The 27,700-nt window shown below is 38.9% G+C and overlaps 1 protein-coding gene across 8 annotated transcripts in view; it reads right to left on the reverse strand.

Moving 5' to 3' along the window:
- Window positions 1-27,700, reverse strand: part of LOC122563116 (plasma membrane calcium-transporting ATPase 1-like) — a 391,378-nt gene that overhangs the window by 9,963 nt on the left and 353,715 nt on the right. For 5 of the 8 annotated variants that reach the window (XM_087973527.1, XM_043716559.2, XM_087973528.1 and 2 more), the window contains 5 exons: window positions 20,909-21,100; window positions 18,925-19,138; window positions 13,531-13,742; window positions 8,924-9,031; window positions 8,302-8,484 (listed from right to left, as the gene is read on the reverse strand). In XM_087973527.1, coding sequence (XP_087829653.1) covers window positions 8,302-8,484; window positions 8,924-9,031; window positions 13,531-13,742; window positions 18,925-19,138; window positions 20,909-21,100 — 909 coding nt within the window. Of the gene's footprint in view, window positions 1-7,382; window positions 7,555-8,301; window positions 8,485-8,923; window positions 9,032-13,530; window positions 13,743-18,924; window positions 19,139-20,908; window positions 21,101-27,700 lie in introns of all 8 variants that reach the window. The other 3 variants (XM_087973530.1, XM_087973529.1, XM_087973531.1) reach the window with 2 other exon arrangements.

Raw genomic sequence — 27,700 nt, forward strand, 5'->3', positions numbered from 1 at the left:
ATCTTTTTTCCACCCAAACTTTCAATAGTGGTTAACTTCAACTTCACAAATGAAGGAATGGCCAAGTGACCAGAATGAAAGCCTCTGCCTGCAATATTCAGGAACTAGGTGACTTCATTTCACTAATAGACATAAGCCTAGATTGTAATGGAAAGATTGGAATCCTGAAATACCTTTACACACCTTACCACATTGGATACACACTGGAGTACCAAGGCTCAGCTATACCTCCAATCTTTTAAGGTTAACTAACAGTGTTAACATATTCCTACGATTTAAGTGCAATTAAGTTTCACAGGCTAAAACAGGGGATTAAAATGGTAATAACAGCATTTGTCAAACACAGCACAAATTTGAACAAAATGATAGAAAGTAACCCAAGAAATGGAGGGCACTAAATGGATAGCATTCAAACAGAAGAACTGAATAAATAACACCAAAATTAAGAGAAAACTACTGTATTGTATTTTATATTAAACAGACAGGGACAAGTGGGTATAAATGGATTGCACTGTACACATTCAATTTTATTGTCTATTTGGATGGGTTCCACTAACAGTTGCCATTCTAAAGACGTGAGCATGTGAATACTAAGAAGATATTTTTAACTGCACTGAAGTAAAATGGACCAATAGTCACCTAAGTTGGACAATGCATTTTAAAGCAAAGTGTAAGATGCATCACTTCAATGGTGAAGACAGAGGGGAAAACATTACCACAATCCAGTGAAACTGTACAACACAATGGACCCATGATGCATAACAATCAAGTGTCAAATTTTCCCATGCTAGTCATCAAAATAACTTTTTGCATGGTAAGGAAATTTTATTGGTAAAACCAACAGGACAAGCTGAATATCACAATACACAAGCTCACGATCAGCAACACACAGACATGCAGTGCAGCAGAGAAGGTAATGTGTAAACATTCGAGTGTAGGCCCAATATTTGAATTGGTGGCAAGTTTAAGGCACCCTTGAAAACATCACAGCTACAAACTTGTTGAATCAAAGAAAACTTCTTTTTAAAAAAAGTCTGTCTTCACCTGGAGACGCCATGTCAAATAACAAACTGCAACTTGGCCATTCACCATCTCTGGTGAATCTTTTTGATTGCTTCTTCTGTGTCCTGTGCCAAATGAAGATGAGAATACTAGACCCGCCTAACAGATTCTGCACTATTAGAACAACTTTTTTTGAGGGGGGTGTGGTTGGGGAGGGGTGAGGAGGAGAGGAGCAGAGGGAAGAGAAGAAATCAGATCCACATGCTGAGAAGAGCAGATCAATAGATCAGCAATACATACATTGGATAACGATTGATCACGAAGAGCATTGGATAAAACAACTGTTAGTGAGATAGGAAAGCAGAGGAGTAATTAGCCATGGCCCAATCAGTCCAGTTTTTGCATTATTCTTGGTGAGAATTGGTGCTATTGGAAAGATAGTTTGTGCATCATTACTTCTTGTGCTGAATTGAAGAGTGAACTCACCTGAGATTTAATTTAGATTGATTATGACATTTTCACTATGCATAGATTAAAATCTACATTAGTGCAGTAGGGGATGTGGTCTCCTTTAGATCAGACTCCCCACCTTTCCCTACATCCCCCTACCTAAAGTCACCAAAACATGTGATACAGACTTTAACCCTTCTCCTCCTGTTCTGTGAGAAAAGTACATAGAAAAACATAACCATTTGCTGACTTCTATCGATATTTGTGTGACAGGTGTGCTGAAATGGAATGGGTCTAATATGATCATTGTAATTAGCTTTTGTGCTTTTGATTAAATCACTGAGATTAGCAGACCATTAGTTTTTACATTAGGAAGCAAGCAAAACTGATAGATAAGGTGGTATTTAGACAGAAATAAAAAATCTCACAGTTTGAAGGAAGATGCTGTTGGGCTACAAGTACAACAGAAAACACAATATGATTTTACACATCCAATTTCCTAGTTAATCATGATCCTGGACACTTAAGTTAATAATCTTACAATAATAGACAAGATTTTCATTACACGTCCTTAGAAATGCTGGCTAGGAGTCTCTGACTTCATATTTGCTTTCATCCACATCAACTCTTCAATCTTGATCTCAGTCTACACTTGTTCCTTCTGGAAAATGCCACATTCAATTATCATTCAGTTACTTTCCCAATGACTGCACTGTTGTCTATCCATCAATATTCAAGCATAATCCATGATCAGTCTAGTTATCAACAACAGTTCTAGTCCTTGTTGCGGTTCTATAATGACAAAGTGATTTTAAAGGGTAGATTGAAAGCACTTCCTATGATAGAGAAATAAAAATAATTGACTTTTATCTTAAAAAGTTAACATAAGGCCACTAAGGAATGAAGTCAGTAAAGATTTTGCACTGTAATAACTGTAAGATCATACCCATTAACCTATATTTGTGCCATTAATTCATTTATGATGTTTCAAATACTATGGAATTCAAATAAGAGTCATTAATTCAGTCTTTTAAACATTCTCTCCTTCCCATCAACCCAAACCTTTTTTGATATGATTGTACACTCTAGATTTGAGGCTTTTGCTTCATTAGCCTACGTTCCACACCCACCCAAACCCCACCATTTAGTTTAAAACCATCTCTACCGTCACAGTTGATCGATTTGCCAGAACAATGTTCCCAGCACAGTTCAAATGAAGTTCTTTGCACTGGAACAGCTCCCTTTGATCCCAGTACTCATACCAATGCTCCACTTGTGCTCTAATTGAAGGATCGTATAAACTTACAAAATAGATGCCTCAGTGTAGCCAAATCTTCCAATAGAAAAGTTACCCTTCATTAACTAAAATACTTCTTTTTGGATTCCAAACAAATTCTCTTACTCATGTTTCCACTGCACACAATTTTAATTTTTCTTAGAGTGCAATGGCAGAATCATTATGTCCTTGTCTCAAGTCTCTTAAACGAAAAATCTACTTTTCTTCAATGACAGATTGTTTTTACAAGTTTATCCAACAGGCTTCATGTCTAAACTTCAATAGCTTTATGATTAGTTATCTATTCACATTTATTGATTTATTTCAAACTATCTTGACCTCAAACTCAAGTCTTTCATCCACTCTATTAGTGAAGCTGCCTTCAAGCAATACTTTTTTTTTCTTAATCTTTTTCAAAGCCCAATTCTGTCTCACAATGTTGCATCCATACCTGGGAATGCCCCAAAGTCCTATGATAAAGACACAAAATAACTGGTCCAATTCCTAATACTTTCACATCCTTAGATTTGCCCTAAAAGGGTTGCAACCTCCAATTTTTCCCCATTCATTCAATTGAGGCAATCTAACCCCCCACCTCCACAAAAAAATGCCCCCTGAACTTTTGATGTTAAAATTGATAAAATGAAAAAAGTTAAACTTTTAGTTTTAATTGACATCTTATGAAAACTGATTTTCTTTAAATATGCAAATTATTGAGATACACATTATAATGTAAAAAGAAAGTGAATATTTTTCCTTCTCCCAATTTTCTTCCTCTCCTTTCATAAAAGCGTTGACTCCATTTTCCTATATTTTGCCCAAATAACCATATTCATGTACAAGGTACCAACATTTTAGCCAGCTTGGTTCTGGGGTCTTTTCTCAACATCCACACAGGTGCTGATCAACAAATACTGCTGCTCGTGGACTGAGTTATCACTATCATTCAGGCAAACTTGGATTTCTCTTTCGTCTGATAAGCCAATGAAAGAACAAAAACATGGGTCTAAGTTGGAATCTTCACAGTCTCTGCAGTTCAGCTATTGGCAGGATATATTTGTGATCTATTATTAAAGATGCCGTGAAGTTTTTCAAGGATTAATGTAAATGCTAGGAAATTAGATTCCATGCAAGTACAGACTTTTTAATCTTGTATTGTGCAGTACAACTTTTTGTCTTTCAAATCATGTCAACTCCTGTAACTAATTTTCTTTCATTGCAAGAGTTCATTGAAATTTGTTGAACTCTTCATTTGAATGCTGAGTGCAGTTTTCCACTTTACACTGGAGTGGAAAACCACCAGCGAACCTGTTCAATCACAGAGTTGCTGAACCAATTTTGTTTTAATGGTTACACTCACCTTTCAGTTTGGTTTCCAGTGTATAATGACATTCTGGGTAATCAAATGTAATGTGATGAAATAGATAAATTCTGTGCACATTTCACTCTATTGTTTAAATCGCTTTGCTCAAATTTTCTTCAAAAGAACCTAAATAATTGGTTGGCCCCCTTAAAATTTTCAACAGGACTCCTGATGCATGTCTAAACTATTGGAAGTGAAATTGAAGACAATGAGGAGCTCTGTGGCAGTTGCTAAAGCAGGCTTGCTGAAATTTCATTGCAGGGCATTTTTAAAAATCTCAAGAACATGTCCAGGACACAACACTTCTTCCAATTTATTCCAATGCTTTAAAAAGCATTGTTCCCTGGAGTGAAATCTTGTGGCAGTAGTAGCACCTTCACCTCTGAGCCAGGAGGCCTGGGCTGAAGTTCTACCTGCTTCAGAGGTGTGCACTAACATCACAGAACAGGCTGATCAGAAAATATCTAAAAAGGCTTTCTAATCCTCATGTAAGATTGATTAAAGGCATTCCATTGGCATGTTCCCACCACATTAAGAATTCCTTCAGTAGATTTGAAAATAGCTATAGATTCTAATGAATGAATAAATGGTGATGTTATTACACCAGAACCAAACTGCACAAACCGTCAAGGTTCCACACTTGCCATTCCATTTCGAAGAAGGAACTTAAAATCTCAAACTGATATCCTCTGTCGCTCAGAAGCAAAATTAACAGCTATGCTCAGAAGTTTTTAAAAAGTTAAAAATACGTCTGACATGCTTTGCTGTTACTAACTCTGGTCAAAATGAAGAGAAAAACCATAATGGCTTTGAATTCCATACAACATCACTTTCCCAAGAAATGAAGCAGCATTGCTGAAAGCTCAATTGCAAAACAACAAAGGAAGTAAAAAGGCTGCAGTCTTTACAACACAATCACCATCTTCTGCTGCAAAAGAAAGAGGAGTTTACCTGGAAAAGTCTGACTTCCAGTAATTAGTTGTCACAGATTATAAACAAATATTCCTTCCAAAGATGATGACGATGACGACATTTTAATGTGATTTTTCAGGAAGGTGAACAGTACTTTCTCCCTGCCTTTTAAGACTGAATGTTGATAGCGGCACAATGTTAAACTCAATAAATGGGCTTATTACAGTGCAGTCTGGACACTGGTCAATAAATTGCTGGTGTCTCCTGCAATGCAGCCAACTGTACAGTTACCTTCAGGAAAGATAATCTTCACTTACCCTAAAACGCATAACCTCCAAATAACTATGCTTGTGTAACTGGCTTGAAATACCTTCCTTATACATAGACATTTACTGCCTACACTGGAGGTCTAGCAGTTCAGCTAGTTGTGTAGACCATTTCACAAAACAATATAAAAGTGACTATTTAATAACTGACCCCCATAACTACTGCTGAATTTGACTTGCAACTTATAGCTTCTTACAGGCATAGAGTACTACCATTAACTCTTAACCTTTACATTGGATATCCTATAGTCTTACTATCATACCTAAAAAGAGGAAAACCCGTGCTTCCTAGTTCTAGTAGGCAAGACAATTTACATTTTCATAGAGTACTTATAGACCTCCGACACTTGAAAACCTCAAAATGTTTTGGGCTTACACTCGAACATTTACACCGTGAATTCAAGCTAGATTAATAGACCATAAAACTCGGCTATCAGAGGTGCAAAGAGTATTTGCAGTTGAGCAGTGAAATCATAGTCTCATTGTGCACTCATAGGCTTTCACCACTGAGCCAAGACAGGGATGTCATAATACAATAAGGTAAGTCAATATATTGTACATTATGTTCAACAAAATTGGAATTATAAAAATGTAATTACAGCAAAAAAATAAGAAAATGGACAGAAGACAGACTTTGTGCCCTGGAAGAAAGGTTAAATTAATTTGACAATTTCAGTATTGTATGGTGGCATAGCAGCATAGTTCCGATCCAACAATGATTTGCTTGGTCCTTCTTACGGTAAAACTGGATTAATGTTATACAGAACCAGACATAGCTGCAAGCTACAAGAAAAAAAGCATGCATATAAAAGGATTCTGTTCCTAGCTGTTACAAGTTGCATTGTGACATCCCTGCATTTAATAAAAAGCCCTGTGCTGGCATTACTGCCCCTTTCCCAAAACCAAATAGAAACTCTCCAATTCATGGATTTCAAGTGAAATGCTAAGCAGATAGCAAAATGAAATCAAATTTATGACTTGCTACACCAAGACACTTGCACAAGGAAATGTCAATTAATGCATTAGTCGTGTGGAGCTGCCTCAAAAACTGGGAGAACATTAAAGTATCTAGCTTTTATTGAAGTTTCAATGAAAACAAACTTGATACTCATTTTAACCCTTAATATATGCAAAATGTTTTAAACTTGTGCAACAAATGGTGGAAATTATAGGTGGATGCAAGGGAAAAGAGGATCAAAGGAGAGGGGAAAGGGCACGAAAGGTGGGCTGTAGTGGCTTATCAGGTACGATCTTACTGAATAAAGGAGTATGTTTGAGGAGCCATATCATTTACTTTTGGTGATTACTTTGTTAACATTCTCAGACCAGAGGACCAAAATTGCATTAACTTACAAGCAGAGGCAGGTTAAGAAAGGATCTCTATATAATCCCTCCACTGTGTCAAAATACACAGAGCAGTCTTACTACTCTCAGGTGAAAGTGATAGTTATGACTGCATCATTACCCCTTTGTAGATATAAAATCACTATCCCAAATTATTAAATAGCGCTGGAGCCTTACAACTACATCTGCAAGAAGGGGAATTTGTTGCATCATTAACTTGCAAAATTTCAGGATCTTCCCTGAATTGGGAATCGATGTCAAAACGTTTCAACCTTTAGGCAGAGCCTAAGTACTCTTCAAAGCTTATATTATAGATTTTTCTGAAAAAAGAAAAGTATGTTAATGTATTGGCCTTGTTTTATGTGAATGCACTGGTTAAAGTCAGAGTAAATTCAGTCTATCTAGAAAATCAGAAAGAAAAACATTCAATATTCGGTGGATTTTTGAATTAGACAATAGTCGTTGCACCCCTACTATATATATATATTTCTTTTTTAAATGACATCTTTTGTGTGTTTATCTGAAAAACTCCATTCCTGTGAGAAAAAGAAAAACGTTTAGATGCAGCAACCTTTGAAATAAAAGTTAAAACAAAAAAAGGCTGAAATGAGAGAACATTCAGGAAACTAAAAAGGGAAAAAAGAAGTTAAGTGCATGGACGGAGATGATATTAATTTCATGCAGTTTGTTTTAAGAAACCGGCACTCACGCCCCACAGTAGTAGTAGCAGAAGTAGTAGGAGTAGTATTGCCAGTAGAAAGCACTACATGTGTTGGGGTAGAAAGATTTTTTACATCGTGGTGTTGGCTGACTATGGAGGGCTGCCGCCTCAGTGCTCCCTGCAAGGAAGGTCCACCCTGGAATGTGTTGACAACGCCCATCTGCAAAGAATCAGAGAATAAGACAGCTTTGCTCCACATTGAAAGTTAGAAAGAGAGAGGGGGTTGCAGGGGTGAAAGCAGACAGGGGTTGTGAGAGAGAGAGAGAAAACAGAATTAAATTGGGGAAGGGGGCAGACAGAAGAGGCAACTAATTGGTAGGGAAAGGTCAGAGGCGACAGGATGAGGAAGGGAAGTGAGACCACGATTCAAAGGGAACACAGACCAAGCAAAGGGAACACAGACCAAGCAAAAGGAACAGGCGAGAGGAAGAGAGAATGTGGGTGGAAAGACTAGGAAAGTAAAGCAACAATAAAAAATAAAAAGGAAGTGATGTCCCAGTTATACTGGACAAGATCAAGCACCCCACAACAAGAATAGAACAGTAAAAAGAAAAAAGGCAACACAATAAAACTTGTAACAGCCACTTGAAGAGAGGGGAGAGAGACAGAAGAGCAGAATTCCTGAGGCAGAGGTTATTTTGGGGCTGGGTAAACAAGAATTTGTATATAGATTGCTTCTAAGTACATGGCATAACTTTGGGTGGACATTACCTAGAGGAGGGTCTGTTTACAAAAAGACTTTTTATTTAAAACAAAAAGTAGTCCATTGAAAAACACTGGCAGAGATAGAGGGAATTGGCAGCTTTTTTTTTGGGTGGGGGGGGCGAGGGTGTGTGGTCTAGTTAGTTTTGAACAGCTTCCAGACAGCGATCCATTGCTGTGGTGGGCTGTGAGTTTGTCAGCATACCTGAGTCTGGATTCTATTCAGACCTCTGAACCAGAGGATTTGTCCCCGACGAAGTTCCATCTCAGCATGGTCAATTTCATCATTGTCCTCCATTAACTCTCCTTCAGGGATGTTGTCTTTTGTTGTACCATGGCCAGCTTCCTTCAGGAACTTTAGGCGGCTTGTCGGAATTGAGGAGATTACCTGAAGGTAATATTTTGACATATTTTAACCAGTATATTGTGCATGGTTCCAGTCTTGAATAGATTAAGAGCAGAATGAGGGTAATTGTGAACATTCTAAACCATAAGAACATTGAGAGGTACCAAATGATGAGATTATATTTTTCACTATACTTCTGTTAGGAGCCGAGGGATGGTTTACTATATTAAAAGGTATTGTATCAACGTAAGCTGATGTTGATTTTATTAGGATGAAACAGTCTCTGGTCATCCAACAACTCAAATTCAATGGGCACGGTGCAATGTCTCTTGGACAAGAAAAAAAATCAAGAAACAGACTAAGCAATCAAAGCAGGGAAATACACTTCTGGGACAATGATTGGATTTGACCTTGATTATGGTGGCCACATTTTGAAGCTGAACATGTGTGCACCAGTGACTGGATTAATCCAGGCACTCACCTGTCCCCAGAGAAGCTCTCCAACCCCAATGAAGATGCACCATAGCCACTGGTCAAGGGTTAGCCCCGAGCAGCTGAATGGCTTCCCTCCAAACTCCACAATAATAATCTGCAATTTAAAAAAAAAGTACTGTTCATTAGACCAGAGTCTCATGTTCTAAAAAAGTAATCATTTTCAGACAATACTAGTTTACAAAACATAGGTGTACTGCTATGCAGTACTCTAAAGTTTCTCCTCCCAAGTGATTTCTTAGGAATTTGTAAACAGCAAGTTGAAAGTTCAGTTTACAAACTTTTTCACTGAATGTGGGCATCTCTGGTTAGGCGATCTTTATTGCAGTTTCTTAATGCCCTTCAAGGAGGTAGTGATGAGCTACTTTCACATCTAAATCCAATTTACAATCCATTTCACTTTAATGCATTCTGTATAATTCTGTTCCAGAAACCATAGATGAAAAGCTTGATATAAGAGGAAGTGGCTGAGGTGAGTACAATTACAACAGTTAAAAGGTATATGGACAGGTAAATGGATAGGAAAGGTCGAGATGGATATCAGCATTTCAGGCAAATGGGACTAGTTCAGTTTCGGAAACCTGATTGGCTTCTGAGAGTTGGGTCTGTCTCTGTGACATCTGACTCTATAAAGCTCGATGTGATAAATTTCGGACCAAAACTTAATTTAAATCTCAATTCACTGCATATAAATGTACAAAATTGAATTTCAAAGTAGACATTATTCCTGAAAACCATAGGTGTTGGGCCCTCTCCTTGGAGTTTTCCTTTCCTGTTCGAATGTATCAATTTCTTGTATCCTAAAATATCTCCTTAGATGTCTGCCACTCCATCTCAATTTTTCGCTAGACTTATTTTACAAGTTCACTTTGTTTTCCTATCCTGATAATTGCCCTTCTTTAAGTGTAATGTAGAAGACTTGGACCCACTTTTCTCTCTTTCAAATGTAATGTAAAATTCAAACATAGGATGATTGCTACCTAGGGGTGCCTTCACTGTTATGACAACAGGCCAACTCTGAAGCAATTATCAAGAATATTGAATTTTAGTCAGAACATTTAATAAAAAAAAAAGACACAGTCAAAATATGACTGGAGATTTAAATTCAGTGGCTGTTCTTAGAGGGAGGAGACGAAGAGACACACCCTGGAATGTCACACCCGATAAATAAGGTATGAACAGTTTTCAAAAGGAACATACTGAATAGGAAGAAATTTACTGCAAACCAAACTCTTAACCTTCTGGCAGGTATCTCAGACTGAGAGTCAGTTGGGAGAAAAGAGAACATTCTGGGCAAGCACCATGTTTCAGATTTTCCACTTTCAAAAATACAGAAGAACAGCTCTACCTTTGAAAGTACACCAGTGAGCTGAAGTGCTCATGCGTGTTAGTGCACTGAGCGACCGGTGTATAAAAACCCAGGTTGAAGTGTTGGTTTGCTGTGATGGGTCACAGATGAAGAACCACCCACCAGTCACCCCAGTGTTACAGGTAAAGGACTCTCTCTCTTCCATAGAATCCCTACAGTCTAGAAGCAGACCATTCAGCCTATCTTGTCCACACTGACCTCTGAAAAGCATCTCTTCCAGACCCACTCTCCCCAGCCCTATTCCTGCAATCCCATGGCCAATCCACATAACCTGCATATCGTTGGATTGTGGGAGGAAATCCATGCAGACATGGGGAGATTGTCTTTGGCATTTGCACAGTCACCGGAGGGTGGAATCAAACCAGGGTCCCTGCTACTGAGAGACAGCAGTGCTAACCACTGAGCCAGCCAGCGTGTGCCTCGGAGTACTGCTGGCCAGTCACAATCCAAATGAACTTGGAGAAAATAATTTTAATCAATCTGCAAAACCAAGAATTTAAAAAAAAAAAAAATCAACAGTTCAACTATCAACGTCCCACAATCAGTTTTTCGTTAAAGACCCAGAGACTGACCTGGACATCTTTAATCTTTTCCTTGGACACACTTCTCATTAGATAACACCACCTGGTTAAACTGACTCCATCTAAACAATTGATTTGGTTTGAGAGAAAGGTGTCTAGAAGGGGGGAAATCCTTTGTGAATTAACCTTGTTGCAGACAACCAAGGTTTGGGTGAATAAAGAGCTAGACAGTCTCTCCTTACGCATGAGCTACACATATGGAACTATAATAACTTGTGATACCTCGTTTGGTGTCCGGTCATAACACGGAGGTCATGAATTAATCCTAGTTTGTGGCACAATACAAAGTCTCGCAAAACCTGCTCTCAGGTTGACTCCAGTCTGTTGTTCTAAGAAGTTGTCGTGAAAATACTCTATGAACGATCACCTCAGGCAACCTTTATCCATCTGATTTTTTTTTCCCCTCCTGTGTATATGTTGATGGGAAATTCCCCCAGCATGATCCTCATGTTACCTTTCTGACAAGTGACCATGATTTCTTTATTTTGATTCTATCCTTGCCAAGTGTTACTGTTAATGGGGCTTCTACACTACTCCCACAACTATATCAACAACTTAGTACACATTCCAGCATCTGCAGTAATTTGCTCCTGAGAAGAACAAATGCTGGAGATCACTGTGGTCAGACAGCATCCATGGTGAGACAACAAGCTAACGTTTTGAATCCAAATGACTTTTCAGCTGTGTCAAAGAATTTCTCGACTTGAAACATTAGCTTGCTCTCTCTCCATTGATACTGTCTGACCGATCTCCAGCATTCGTTTTCAATATGTAATAACTTTGTACATTTACAGCAAATTCAGTTAAAAGATTTGTCTGATATTTCAGTCCAATAGCAAGTTCTTCACCATCGCTCCAAAACCACAATAAATAATCATGTAATAATTTGAATAGAGATTTGCTGACTAATAATGAGGTTTTGATGTTTCTATTAGAGAACACCAGAGTGCAAAAACAAAAAGTTGTGCTTAGTTACCCTCAAATTCCCATCTTTCTCTCCTTAAATTTGGGATATACAGCCATGCAATGTCTTTGGGTTTTTTTTTCCAGTGCAGATATGCTGCCGTCATTTTCACATTGATGCAATGTGATATTGGATATATATGAACATCATAATGATAACATAACTTGGAAAATTACCAAGCACATTGAAAGCCCATTGCTTTTGTAATTAAGCTAACTGCAGTATTATTCTAAGCTGTGAAAATATTCCATACTTAACTCATTAAGTGACATATTACCACTAAAATGTATTTGCATAAATTTTGTACAAGTAAAATGCACATTAAAGTGAATAATGGGAATCATGGAGCAGAGGTGCCTAAATTCCCAGTATGAACTCCCTTCAGGTGAGACTCCCACTACAAATCCATTTTTTTAGACTAGGTCCCTCACAAAATTACCCCTCAAGGCCAAGGTACAATAAAACTCTTTCTAAAAGTTCACCTTCTATTTGGGAGAGTATAAACCAGTTTGAAGAATACCTATACATACAATAACAACTAAATTACAAACTTGTTATTTAATGCCCAGATGCTACCCTGAATGTTTCAGTATTGTTCACAAGAATTTGATTTAACGCAAAGAAAAAAGTGGTTCTGATATCTGCCCATTAAGGTGCAGGAGCAGCTTCAGTTAGTATAAATTAAAAAGTTTAAGATTCGCTACTCCACAAGATAAAACTTCACACTCTCAAAATGCAAGATTATAATCTTAAAAATTCTCACAATTTCTTCTTATTCTTTTGTAATAGAATCTCTATATTGTGGGAACAGGCCATTTGGCCCAACACACACACCCCAACTCTCGAAAGACCATCCCACTTTATCCCTGCATTTCCCATAGCTAATCCACCGAATTTACACATCACTGCACACTATGGGCAATTTAGCATGGCTAATCCACCAAGCCTGCATATCTTTGGACTGTGGGAGGAAACCCATGCAGACGTGGGGAAAATGTGCAAACTGCACACAAACAGTCGCCAGAGGCTGGAGCTGAACCCAGGTTCCTGCAGGTGTGAGGCTGCAGTGCTAACCACTGAACCACCATACTACCCTATTATTCAAAAGTAACAAAGCTTCATGGAACAGAAGTTTAGTGTTTCATGCATATCTGCCTGTTGCCATGGGTACGGAATGTGTTTCCTAATGCAAACCATAAGCACTGATGGAATGGTGTAACTATTATTATGCTCTGGCACACTGCAGTGGGTACAATAGCTCACTCTTGAAAACATTTTTATCACTTTTGAGAAAACACACTTTTACATTATGAAACCAACCTGGCAATTATTTTGCAAGTTAATTTCGGTCTATATGGACGAGAGTGGGAATGATACCATCTGCATATGTCCTTACATAGAACCATTTGCTCATAATGGCTAGTAGATGGGACTCTAGCACCATAGGAGGGAAAACAACCAAAATGTTATATTAAGACGAATATGAATTTGTACCATCCTGTCATCCAGATACACTGTGCACTTTGATTATGACTTTCAAAAATTAAGAGTGGAAAGAGGTTGGCTGTTTGTTTCATTACTCCACTTGTTTGAGTGTCAGCTCACTGCCTGCAGAACAGACCAAACTTAAATTATTAAACCCCAGTTAAAAATACACATGTGCAACTAGAAAGATTCCCTACCTGAATTAGAAAAGTGCCCACAATAATACTGCAAAAGATGGGGTTCCGGAAAATTGCTTCAAACACGTTCCTCTCCCCGTGAATCTTGCGAGCATTGATTTCATTGAAAAGCTGCATCATGACGAAAGTGTTGAACACAATGGTGTAATGTTCTGAAGCAGGAGCATGAAGTGGAGCATTCCTCCCACTGTCAATGTCAAAAAACTTCTCACCTAGAAAGAACACTTGTAGGTTAAGAACTTGCAATGTAATTGCTGCAATTCCTTGGTGGTTTATCTTCAGTTTGAAACATCCAGGTATGTTGCTTAATCAGAACTTTGCCCAGGCAAAACAAATTTGAAGTGAATATTTCACAATTAATCAAAACAGTTTTCAATGGTTAGAAATAATTCATCAAGGAACAACATGACATTGGCTAATCAAAACTTGCACCTCATAAACCTATTTCAAACCATTTCTAAATCAATAGACAGGATTAACTCAATTACAGTTGATTTATAAAAAAAAACTTGGTGACATTTCTACCCTCACTTTGCGGAAATGTATTAAACAACTCATCAGGCTTATCATGCAACTTTTTTGATGATGGGTGTGACTCTAATGTTAACATTACACTTTTGGGAAGTCACAATTATGGACCAAGTATTACCCTCCCTCATTCTCCATCTAGTGTAATTCTCAATTAAGCATCAGGCACATACAAAGCTTGCAGGTCCAGTGACAGCCTTTATGTAATATTCATCTTCCTAATTGTGGCTGATGCAGAGGGATTTCCACCTGCTGTAATATTAAAAGCAGTAAAGTTCCTAACGATCAATGTGCAGTGAGTCATCCTCAGACCCTGCCATTACAACTGCTTTCTAAGCTTTTTAAGCTGCAGCAATTAAGCTTAAGACTCTGTCAACATAATGATCCCCAGCACTTTGCATTTTTGCTCAAACCGGTACAGACAGTTTTCTCCTCCCATGTTGACTGTACAATTCTTATTGCAATTATGTGCTGCCAATTGGACTCCGGTCTCAAGAAAGGTCAGAGCCAATCTCAGATTAACCATTGAAAATTAGACAGATGAGCCAGTCATTTCTGCATTTACTCTGTCCCAGGAATTTTTAAAACAGCTCACTGTCAGTGTCCTTTGTTTTGAAAAAAAAAGCAGTTAACCAACTAATTCGACTTTGTCTTCTATTGATATATAAAACCTTTTTGATAATCACATGGTGATAACAGTACACTTGATGCATGACGATGCAGCCACACGGGACTGCAACACTGCAGTACAAATGCTGCAGGAAACAAGGGCACTTTCTAAACATGGCATTGGCAGAGGAGATTAATTTCAGTGGAGCTCAGTTACTCAAGCCTGGGAAAGTTTCTAAGTACAAAGTGACTCATGGCTTGGAAAGTAGGATATAAACAGTGGGAGTTAAATCTTCAATAAAACCAAAATTGGAAAAATGTACAATCTTGTTTTTAAAAGCATTTACTGATCATATCAAGAGTTGCCAGCTATGTCATCCACCAACATCTGAATATCCTCTCATTACTGTTTAGACCTAGACCCTGAGCAAATTGAACAGGGTGCTTTGTATATTCTAACAGCATGCTGAACTTCAATTTCAAGACCAGTGTTATTGCCTTTGGCTCGCTGCACAAACTATATACCCTCGCTATTGATTCCACTCCTCAACAACCAATTAAACTAGATGGTCAACAACCTTGAAATCTAGCTGCTACCAGGTTGAATTCTGACCTCATAAGATCTCAAATCATAAAGAAACAGTTACATTGGCTCTTTGCTGCCAAGGTTCTCATCCATCTGTCAGCTCATTCCTCAATGATTCCAATGTACTGCTGGCCAGCTTCCATCCACATGCCTTCATAAATATAAGCTCATCCATCACTCCTATGCTCACTGATCTACGCTGACTTTCCAATGCCAAAGCCCCGTGCCTAATCTTTACCGGTCCTACAACCATCTGAAAACTTCATTTCTCCAAATCTTGCAGATCTATAGACCCTTTGCCCGTTGTTCTTAATTGTAGAGGCCCAGACAGTTGATGGCATTATCTTCCAAAACCTGTAATCTCATGGCTCAAATGACTTCCTCTCTAACCATATTTAAACAGGTACAGTCCATTCAGCTCTGCACATTTGTTCTGCTATTCAATTAGATCGTGGGGAGCTGCACTTCGACTGTGATGACCCTTGACAACTTCAATCAACAAATACTAACAACCTTAGCCTGAATCTCCTGTGACACAATGGTACGCTCCCTACCTCTGGGCCAAAATATCAAATCCAAAGTTTCCCCAGTGTGTATCACAACATGTTTTTTTAAAGATGTATTCATGGGAAGTGGGTAAAGCTAGCTGGGCAGACAGCTACCTTCATTGGATCACTGCAGTCTATTTGGTGTAAACAGACTCCCAATTCGATTAGGGAGGAAGTTCCAGAATTTTGACTCAATTTCATGAAAGCAATGGCAATTACTTTCATGTCTGGATGGTGGGTCTTAGAAGGGAACCTGTAGATGTTTGCAATCCCATGTATCTACTACCTTTGTCCTTCTAGATGGCAGGGTTTGGAAGGTGTTGTCCATCTGAGCCTTGGAGAATTTCTGAAGTGTTGTATCTTGTAGATAGTACACACATCTCCCATAGAGCGCTGGAGGTTGAGGGATTGAATGTTTGTGGTCACAATGCCAATCAAAGCAGGCTGCTTTATCCTGGATGATATCAATCTTGTTATGTTGTTGAATCCGCATGCGTTCAAGCAAGTGAAAGCATCTGTCCTACTGGTGGGATAGGACATACCCAGCATTGGTGATGGCAATATCTGGGACATTGTCTGTAATGTTTGATTCCCTGACTTATGACTGTTGCTTGATGAGTCTATGGGACATGTATCCTAATTTTGTCACTGGCCTCTACATGTTGGCAAGGAGAACTTTGTAGGGTTTACAAGGCTGTATTTGCTGTTGACGAAGTCTCTGGAAATGACAATGTCAGGTGGTCCAACCTGTTTTTTTTTGAGACTTTTTGTGGGTTGATGATAACTGAATGATTTGCTAGGCCATTTTAGAGGGCAGTTAAAAGTCAACCACATTTTCATGATCCTTTTGAGAGAAATAATTTCTCCTCATCTCTGTTGGCCAGATGAAGTAAAAATGGCAGCTTTCCTCAAGGATAAAAACTAGGAGCAGGCTAAGGCCATTTACCCTTTGAGGTACAATCAACATGATAATGGATTATCCTTGGAATGCCATAATGCCATTTTCACCTCATACCCCTTGATGTGTTCAATATCTAAAAAGGACCAGATAGGTTTTTACAACAATCAATCATAACCTTCATTAGGCTTGAATTACAGAATTTACATTCCGATGTCTGTTGTGGTGGGATTTGAACTCAGGTCTGCAGAATATTGCCTGGGCTTCTGGATTATTTGTCCAGTGACAACACTGCTTCCTAGTCTGAACAAGCTGATTAAAAACAATTAAATGCATGTGACCCAGCATGAACAATTGCTTCAGACAGTGTTCCATCACCCTGTACGAAAAAATGCTTCATCCCTTCATTTTGAAATGGTCTAGCTCCAATAGAAACACTTGAGTTTAGAAAATCAGGGGTCTTTAAGAGAAAGTTTTAAGTTTATGTAATCTTTCTTCTTAATCCTTTAAGATGACTTAGTAAAATTCTGGGAAGTCATGCTAAGAATATTCGTGAGGGTAAGATATCTTCCCTGTGGCTCTATACCCAAAATAAACCCAGTGGCCCCAAGTGGGCTATGAACAAGGAATCTTTACATATCTTGGTCAATTTGATTTATATGAATTGCTAACTGTGGCATTTAAAAAAAAAGGCACATTCTAATTGTCTCACACAGCGATGCTACTTTGATTTGCTTTTAAGGATGGAAAGACTTGGGTTCATTTGATTTAAGCAATGACTGAGTTTGGAAGAATGAGGGGAGACCTAATTGTGGTATACATGATGCGAAATGGGATTGACCAAGTAGATGTAAAGAGCATGTTTCCATGTGTGGGGCAAAGAAGAGTCAGTTTTAGGATAAGGGGTGACAGATTTAAAACAGGGATGAGGAGAAATTATTTCTCTCAAAAAATATGTGGAATTCACTACCCCAGAGTGCAGTGGATAGCAGGTCATTTAGTAAATGTAAGGAAAAGATAGACAATTTTTAATGAGGAAAGGGTTAAAGGGTTATAGAGATCAGGCAGGAAAGTGGACTTTGGGCTAAGATGAGCTAAGCCACAATCATATCCATTGCTGGAGCAGACTGGAGGGGCTGAACTGCCTATGCCTGCTCCTAGCTCCTAAGTTATGGAATACTATAATGCCAATTAACATTCACATGCCTCTTTGGACAGTGCTTAGAGGAGGATACTCTAGTATCAAGTTTGCATGGCTCTGCACACTGGGAACAACACATTTACAGTTTAAAGTTTATTCTTTCATGGGATGTGGGCATCACTGGCGAGGCCAGCATTTATTGCCCATCACTAATTGCCCTTGCAGTGGCAGTGATGAGCTGTCATTGTGAACCACTGCTGTCCATGTGGTTTAAGAAAGTGTTCCAGGATTTAGACCCATGACAGTAAAGGAATAGCAATATAGTTCCAAGTCAGGATGAAATGTGGTTTGGAGGGCAAGTTACTGGTGGTGATGTCCCCATGCACCACCCGACCTACACAATAGTGTATGTTATGAATTTGGAAGATACAATCAGAAAAAGTTTGACAGATTGAGATAATGCATCATCTTTGTGAGAACGGGATTAGGAATAATAGTGATGGATTGTGTGCCAATCAAGTGGATTACTTTGTCCTGGATGGATCAAGCTTCCTGAATTTCATTGAAGCTGGATTCATTCCAAGAGAATGTGTGGAGTCAGATGGTAAGTTGCAGTCTACAAAATCTCTAGCTTCTGAACTGCCTGTATAGCCACATTGTTTTTAAACTAATGGGTACAGTTAAGGTTCTGGTTAATTTCAAACCCCAGATGTTGATAGTGGGAAATTCAATGGTTGCAACGTCATTGCAATAGGAAATAATCAAATGACTTTAAGTGAAACAATTGCAGTTATTTAATACTGCATCGCAATGTTTGAATTTCACTCAACCATGATTGAAGATTTGAAATTACAATTAAAAACTAGTCATGGATTTTTGCTTCTAAATTGCTGAACAGGTTTGAGCAAAGTTGGATGAGCTGTTTATATTAGTGCTTTATCACTCAAGAGTGTTGTGACAGAGTGAAAAAAGAAATCACATCCCTCCCCAGGATATATCCTCAGAACAAAGTTAATTGATTTACTCAAGTTTAGTCAAGGAGATTAAACAGAAAGAAAGCAAATGTACTAATGGATTCACAGACCTGCAAAGAGAAGGGTGAAGATAATAGTGAGCTGATAAACTCCATGACCCAGGATGTTCTTCATCATTGTCCGAGAGATTAGTGGCTTGTTCCTGCCGTAAGGCTTGCGAAGCAGAAGAGATTCTGTTGGTGGTTCAGTTGCCAGAGCCAAAGAAGCAAATGTGTCCATGATCAGATTTACCCAGAGCATCTGAACAGCTTTAAGTGGAGAGTCCTGGTTGAGAATAATATGAAATAAATAAATCCACTGCTTTGTTTTGTTAAAAAAAGATTTGCCCCTGTATCACAAATGCAAAAGGAATTACATCATGGGTTATAGTTAATGTACTCAGGTTACTTTAGTTCTCAAAAGTGATCTTACCATTTCTTGCCTGTCTTTCCTTGGCTATAAGCACATTTCTAATCTTACTCCAAAACTAACTGTATTTCAGTGATTATGGTCCCCTGTAGAGTTCATCTAGTTTAGCCCTTAACTAAAATGGATGCTTACATCAAGAAATTCTTCCTAACTACATGTCACAACAAAGGAAGGAATAAACATATCGACTTGGACAGGATGTGTCACTTGCTTCACCATACAGTTAGATCAGGGTTGGTCAGGTTACTCTACATTCTCACCTACCCCTGATAACCTTTCACTCCCTTGTTAGTCCAAGCTGTTTCCAAAGCATTTACAACCGCCTGTAAATATGGAGACCGATACAGTACATGGTACTGCAGATGTACCAGCAATGCCCTCTGCAATTGAAGCAATATCTGACTATGTTGTACTCAATTCCTCTTGCAATAAATGATAACATTGTGAACTTTCTCAATTACTTACTATACCTAATTTATGATTCTTGCATTAGGAGTCCAACATCACTGTCTCTGAGCTCTACAATTTCTCATCCTTTTAAATCATTTTTTTTATTCCTTCCACCAATACGGACAATTTAAAATGTTCCCATGAGATCTTTTGCTCAGTCACAACTAATCTCTATCCTTTCTTTATGCCTTCTTTGCAACTCTATTTCCTACCCAACTTTATAATCAGCAGCAAATTTAAGAACCACATCTTTGATATCTTGATCCAAGTAATTTATATAAATTATGAAAAGTAAAATCTACAGCACTGATCTCGGTGGGGAGAAAAAGCTCGTTATAATTTTATCAACCAGAAACAGACTCAATTGTTTCCTGTTATCAGCAAGCATTCTTTGATTCAAGCCACTACATTACTCGCTCTAATAAGGTGGCACCTTAAATGCCTTCAGGAAATCTAACTACAATACATCCACTGGATACCCTTTATTCAAAGCACATTGTATTTCTTCAATAAATTGGTTTAACAGGATTTACATTTCACAAAACCATTTCATCTCCTCTTTTACTTTGAATCTAACTGTAATGACATATTTAATAATAGCTTCTTACAGGGTACTTCAGATGTACAGCTGACTAACCTGTAGTTTTCTGTCTCCCTTCTGTTTTTGAACAAAGCAATTACAGTGCATTGCATTTACAGCAATTTCATTTTCCTGTCTCCCTTACATATTGCCCAGTTTACAGTATATAGTAATACTTCATTTTTTAAATACTGCCTCTAATAACCACCAGGATCTGGTTGTAAATAAGGTATAGAGGGGTCCACTGATTGTAATTTGTTAACTTGTTATTGTCTCATTACTGTAATTACTGACACTTTTGCAAAAATTATCATTCTTGAAATTCTCCAACATTACTTCAAACAATCAGACGGTCACACTGACATTATAGTTAGTTAATAAATAGAGATTTTCAGTTTCTTATCAAATGAAACCCAACAATGCTTAAATGGGGACATGCTAATTATGAAAAACAGGAATAGAGGAGAACACAGTAACCACAGAATACATTAGAATTAATGACATTTAAATACAAAGAAAATACAGCAAAACTAAATAGTAAGATGGAAAGTGAAGCTAATTTCATTCAACAAGGTGTGGCTTTGTACAAGGCATACCTGGGTAATACAAGCACCAGTAAATGCGACAATGACTGCAACCACATTTACTGTCAACTGGAACTGCAGAAACTTGGAGATGCTGTCGTACACATTGCGGCCCCACATCACTGCCTTAACAATACTGGTAAAGTTATCGTCTGTCAGGATGATATCAGAGGCCTCTTTTGCCACATCTGTTCCCGCAATGCCCTTTAAAATTAAAAGGGAGATAAATCAGAGATTCTATCTAAAAGAAAGACATATTTATGCAGTGTCTTTCATGACTTCAGGATATCTCAAATTAATTTATAAGCAATTAAGTACTTTGGAAATGTTTCAAACTGTTGAAAATACTGCAGTCAATTTTGCACACAGCAAAATCTTACAAACAGCAATGTGATAATGACCAAGAGATAATTTAATCGTAACATAACAGGTGCCAGGTGGCTTTTTTTTCCCCAGAAGATATTGAAGATGGTGTAGGAGCTGAAGTATAATTAGTAACCCAGAAGTCCCTGAGCATGGTACCAAGGGTGGTTGAAGCAACTCTAAATAGTTGACACTGTATATCCCTGCAATGGTTACCAGTTAACTTTTAAAAGGCCATTTTCCTTTTACATTAGAGTAATTTTGTAACTTCATAAGGAAGCCTTACTTGCCACGTACTCTCAATTACCAGTTCTGGTCGTCAAGACTCCAGTACGGAGAGTGAAGTCGTCTTCTCATATACAGAAAAACCGAAAACAGAGGACACAGCTATACTGCTTAGCAAAACCAAATCAGTTCTTAAGATTGGAATAAATTAAACTGCTGAGACCATATGTAGTGCCTGTAGGTGGCAGTGGGCATCAACATTTAATCCCTCCTGTCTCAACCTGGCAGCACTGGAACAGGGGTTAATGATGCCAATATCAATGCTATAATCACAGGAAATGTTTCGATCTGCTGCAAATGCAGGGCCAGCTGTACAGGCGTCGCTGCAGCACCACTCTGGAGTCTGGCCTTTTACGGAAATAAACATCATAAGTTTCGTTCGCACGACACAGTACATCACATCGTCTGGGAGACATTTAGAACAAAGCGAGAGAAACAAAGACACACACACACACAAAACCACGCAGCAGCCAGCTGTCAGCAAGAGGACCTTGACAAGAGAAAGTAAAAAACAAGTTAAAGATGGCACTCTCTTGCATCTGTCCCTGACAGCTGGCTCAAGTTGTTTTATTAACACAGACCTAAGTGAAGATCACTTCAAGATGTAAAAAATGGACTGAGTGGGGGTTCTAGCAATTTACTTTGTAGAAGAATATTTCATCACAGTACAAGGAAAACATGTCTACACTTCAAATACAAGGTTTCAATTATTGGGACTACCTGTAACACCTATCTGGAAAAAATACTGAAGAAATCCAGAAAATGCTCCCTGGGACATCATTTGGGTTCACTGGTCAATCTTGGGAAAGGGTTTCTGAAGTATACACCTAGAAACAGCACATGTAAAAATAGTTGCTACTTTGATATTCGACTTGCATACGCCACATCCCATCAAATTCACTGTTTCTCCAACACTGGTTCACAGCAACATTCAGCACTGCCTCAGCTTCTCATACTAAATTAAAATCTTGCGCTTCCTTGTTGGTTTAATGTTATAAACTGATTCTCCTGCATCTGCAGTCCTCACTTTCTCCTCGTATTATAAAACGCAAATTGCACGTTTGAAGAGAAAAATAAACTTGCTTATGAAAAGTAGAGCGTCATGGATTGGTTACAGCACAGGAGGGACCCCTTCATCTCATCAGGTCCCTGCTGGCTCGTTGCAAGAGCAACTCAGTTAGTCCCACTCCCCTGCCCTTTCCTCAAGTCTCAAAATTCTCTCTTTTCATAACTTATCCAACTCCCCAAGAAAATCATAACTCCATCTGCCTCGATTACATTCACACAGTGCATTCCAAATCCTAACAATGTAAAAAGAACGATTCAGGGCACTGTTGGATTTTTTAAAACAATTTTGACCTTCAATCTCCTTGTCCAATGGGTACAGTTACTCTCTATCTACCCTATCTTGAAGTCTTGTGATTTTGAATATCTCCATTAAATCTCCTTTTAGAAATTTTTCTCAAGAGAACAACTCCAGCTTCTCCAAGCTACCCACATAACGGAGATCCTTCATCCTTGGAAATATTTTTATAAATCTTTCTTGAAATCTCTAAATCCTGTGTGTCCTTCGTACAATCAGATGACCAGATTCCTCTCACTGGCATGCACATTTTATTTGGACATCAACATTGTGGACCAAGGTCACACCTCCAGAGTCAACAGCAGATCCAGATCCCAGAAGTATTCATGCACATCATTACTACTCTCAGGGTAGAGATTCACTTTGGCCTAACTTTCAGTGGGAAAGACCACAGGAAATCCACTTTATTTCCTATAACCTTCATGCTTTTCGGCAGGTCAATTTAACATCAGACTATGTTTAATACACATTAACTTTTGTTTTGATAAAAAGGTTAATTCTGCAATATGCTTTATTTATGTTCAAATGGTACAGGCAATGATCAATCCGGTATCCTGAAGTGCTTCTATCAAGTGTATGTAGATAAATAACATCCACTGTAATTAGATACATTCTGTAGACCACTATTCTGTGCAACCATACAACTTTACAAAACCTTTAGCTCCTCCTTAGAGGAAGCAGATGCTTAATACAGAAGTGATATTTTTGATAGTATTTCAAATATTCGAGGCAGCATGTGGTGGGTAGAAAGAGAGAGAAGAAAAAAGCTTTGATGCCAGAAAGGTCATTATCCCCACGCCGATTCATAAGTTGTAGTTACATTACATGTTTTGCTTTGAACTACAAGCACAGGAGTGGAAAATCTAACAAATAAAAACAGGAGTTTGTGTTCATGATCAATGGCAAATCTTTGTTCTCATTTGCATCCATGTAGAAGGATGACATGGTGGCTCAGTGGTTAGCACTGCTGCCTCATAGCACTAGGGACCAGAGTTTGATTCCAACCTCAGGCGACTGTGTGGAGTTTGCACGTTCTCCTGCGTCTGTGTGGGTTTCTGCCAGGTGCTCTGGTTTAACTCCACAGATGTGTAGATTAGATGGATTGGCGATGGTTAAACTGCCCTGTAGTGTCTAGGGATGTGCACACTAGGTGGGTTAGCCATGGGAAATGCAGTGTTGGAGGAATAGGGTGGGATTTTCTTTCGAGTTGGTGCAGACTTGACGGGCTGAATGAAGAAGGGTCACCAGACCAGAAACATTAACTCTGCTTACTCCCCACAGATGCTGCCAGACCTGCTGCATTTTTCTAGCAATTTCAGTTTTTGCTTCCAATTTCCAGCATCCACAGTACTTTAGGTTTTGTTACAGAGTCGAGAGCATGGTGCTGGAAGAGCACAGCAGGTCAGGCAGCATCCGAGAAGCAGGAGAATCTATATTTTGGGCATAAGCCCTTGATGAAGGGCTACATTTTGATCTCCAGTATCTGCAGTTCTCACTTTCGCTAGGTTTTGTTACAGAGTTTGGGCCCACTGCTAAGTTCACTATTACAGCACCAAACAATACATATAAAAGGTCCGATGCCATTAAAACGCATCTGTATAAAATCAGTTATTGATAAGCGGATGTTAGGATTTTAAAGGCATTTTCAATCACTCATGACTGTCAATAACATTGTAAGATTTTCCTCAACATGTTTATTTCTCTGGGAACCAGGATGCTCACATTTATTCCGCAGATGGAACGCTCACCCACTCCTCCTGTTCCAACGCCTAGTCAAGCATGGAATTTATCAGATGGCTGCTTATTGTTTTCTCACATGAACAAGTAAGTTTCTTTGGTAGGGAGGGGGAGGAGGAGCTGTCACAGGTTTGTCTTAATTATTCAGAGAAGGTTCAAGGACCCATTTCCATTGGTTCATGGGCTTCACAAAAGTCACAGTCTGAGAGACTGGGGCTCAGATTAGTCTCTACATCTGCTTGTGTATGCACAAGTATCAAGTTTGCAATCAGATTCTAGTTTCCAGGTAAAAGCAGCGTAGTACTGGAGGTTTGACACAAAAAGAAAGGAAGGTGGGATGATTAGGAAGACGCAGCATGGATTTCTAAAGAGGAGATCATGGTCAACTAACTTTGGGCAGTTTTCTGAAGGAGATAGTAGAAAGGATCAATGAAACTTTTAATGCAATGCCATGCAACAGTCCCATTGAGGGATGTTATAGGTCATAGCATAAAAGGTGCAATAACAATGTGATACAAAATTGGCTGAGTGATAGGAAACTGGGTGTAATGGTCAATGGATATTTTTTATCTCAAGGTAGGTCTGTAGCAGATTTCCTCAGGGGTCTGTATTGGGACCTTTGCTTTTCCTGCTTTATATTAGCAGTCTGGATCCTAGCACGGAGGGGATAAATTCAAAGTCTGCAGATTTCAGTGGTAAAAGGCTAATACTCAAAACGTCGAGTAGTAGAAAACCCTGTGTACTTCAGATTCAGGAATTCCCATTCTTGAAGTGGAATGCATGTCTCGATGACAATCTTGTTCAAATAGTGGATGGAGTTAAACCAGTCAAAGTCAAAAAGCATAATACATTAAAACAAAGTACTGGAGAAACTCAACAGATCTGGCAGCATCTGTGCAGTGAGAAAGAGTTAACATTTCAGGTCCAATCTTCCTAAAGTCAAGAAACAACTGGTCAATGAACAAACAGTTAAGGAGTTGGTCAAAAGACATCTGGTAGAAGATTTCACTTGTCTCTCTGAATATATTGAGCCACTCAATCTCACTTCACCACTCTGTGCCCACCACCCCCTTTATCTGCAGCTCCCCTTACACCCACATGTAGTCCTGCAGAAGGTTACACCCAAAACATCGAATGCTCCACCTCCTGATACCACCTGGCTTGCTGCGTTCTTCCTCCTGCTTGTATACTTTGGATTCCAGCATCTGCAGTCTTTTTGTCTTGCTCCAAAATATCGACAGGTTGATGGAGTGGTCAGATAGGTGGCAGATAAGTTTCAGTTCAGAGGTGTGAAGTGACTCACATTGGGGCCTGGAAATGTGTGTGCATAGATCATTGAAGGTAGGAGGATATGTGGAGAGAGCAGGAAATAAAATGCAGTGTCCTTGGATTCATCAATAGAGGCATGGAGTACAAGAAGCAAGGAGGTGATGTTGAACTTGTGCAAGACACGCTTCAGTCGTCAGCTATAGAACAGTGTACAGGTGTGAATGCCATATTACTAGAGAGAATGAAATAGTGCTCCAAAATCACAAGCTTGCTCCAGGAATGAGAAACTTTAAGGATAGAATAAAGAAATTGGGACCTTTTCCCTTGGAGATAATAGGTGGCTGAAAGGAGATTCGATAAACATTTTCAAAATCATGAGCAAGCTGGGTAAAGAAGATGGGGTAACTGTTCCTGCTTGTAAAATGAACAGTGCTTGGTTGCATGGTATAAAGATAACAATCTCTCCCTCAACTTCAGAAAAATGAAAGAGCTGGTCACTAACTTCAGGAAGCAAAGTGGAGGGCACACCCATTTCTACATCAATGGAGCTGAAGCGGGAATGGTCAACACAGCATCAAGTTTCTTGGAGTGACGATCACCAATCTGTGCTGGTCCACTGACATTGATGCGACCGTCAAGAAAGCACAACAACACCTCTACTTCCTCAGGAGGCTAAGGAAATTCGGCATATCCGTAAGGACTCTTAACAATTTTTTACAGGTGCACCATTGGAAGCATTCTATCTGAATACTTCACCACTTGGAATGGCAACTGCTCTGCCCAGGACCATAGAAACTGCAGAGAATTGTGAACACAGCCCAGTTCATCACGCAAGCCAGTTCCACCCACTGACTCCATCTATCCTTCTTGCTGCCTTAGAAAGGCAGCCAATACAATCAAATACCCCACCCACCCCAGCTATAGCCTCTTCCAACAAGCAGAATATACAAAAGCTTAAATGCACAGACCAACAGTTTCAAGAACAGCTTCTTCCCTGTAGTTATTAGACTTCTGAATGGACTTCTCAAAATTTCAAAGTTAACGCTGACCTCGTGCTTTGTTCACCTTCTCTGCTGCAGTAAGATTGTATTCTTCACTCTGTTCTATTACCCTTATGCATTTTGTAAGGTATGATCTGCTGTCCTGCACACAAAACACAACTTTTCACTGTATTTAGGTACAAATGACAATAATAAATCAAATCAAAGAATGAGAGGATAAAGTTTAAAGGGAGATGAAAGAGAAACAAGAATGGCAGGAGGAAAAAATGTTTTCATAGTAAGAACTCTGAACTCAACTAAGGCATTCAAAAGAGCGTTGGATCATTATTTGGACAGAAATAGTGTTCTTGGAAAAATGGGGTAAAGGTAGGAAATTGGCACGAGGTAATGATGCTTTTTTGAAGAGCTGCTGTGGACACAATGGGCTGAATAGCCTCCTTCTGCACAGTAAGAGTTGAGAGATTCAGAGTTAATGTTTTTTTATGCGATATGATTCTTCTCTGAAACTAAAGGGGGCTGGAAAAGCGCTGTTACAAAATTTATGGGGGCAGGGGGAGGAGAAAAATCAAACAGATGGTTAACAGCAAAAGGCAAAGTCAGTGCTAATGCTATCAGAGAAAAGACTTAGATAGAGAGGAGGTGTTAATGGCAAGTGTATGACTATGACTCAAAGTGTTAAAAACAAAAAGTAGGATAGCTCTACACAATCAAGATGTTGGGGGAGGACAGGGTTCATGGTTGGAGCTTGTTGAACAATGTTGTATCCTGAAGGCTGGAGAGCTCCTC

Source organism: Chiloscyllium plagiosum, unplaced genomic scaffold, assembly GCF_037043375.1.
Source record: "Chiloscyllium plagiosum isolate Xiang-an unplaced genomic scaffold, Cpla_swu_hap1 HiC_scaffold_26, whole genome shotgun sequence".
NCBI classification, from domain to species: Eukaryota; Metazoa; Chordata; class Chondrichthyes; order Orectolobiformes; family Hemiscylliidae; genus Chiloscyllium; species Chiloscyllium plagiosum.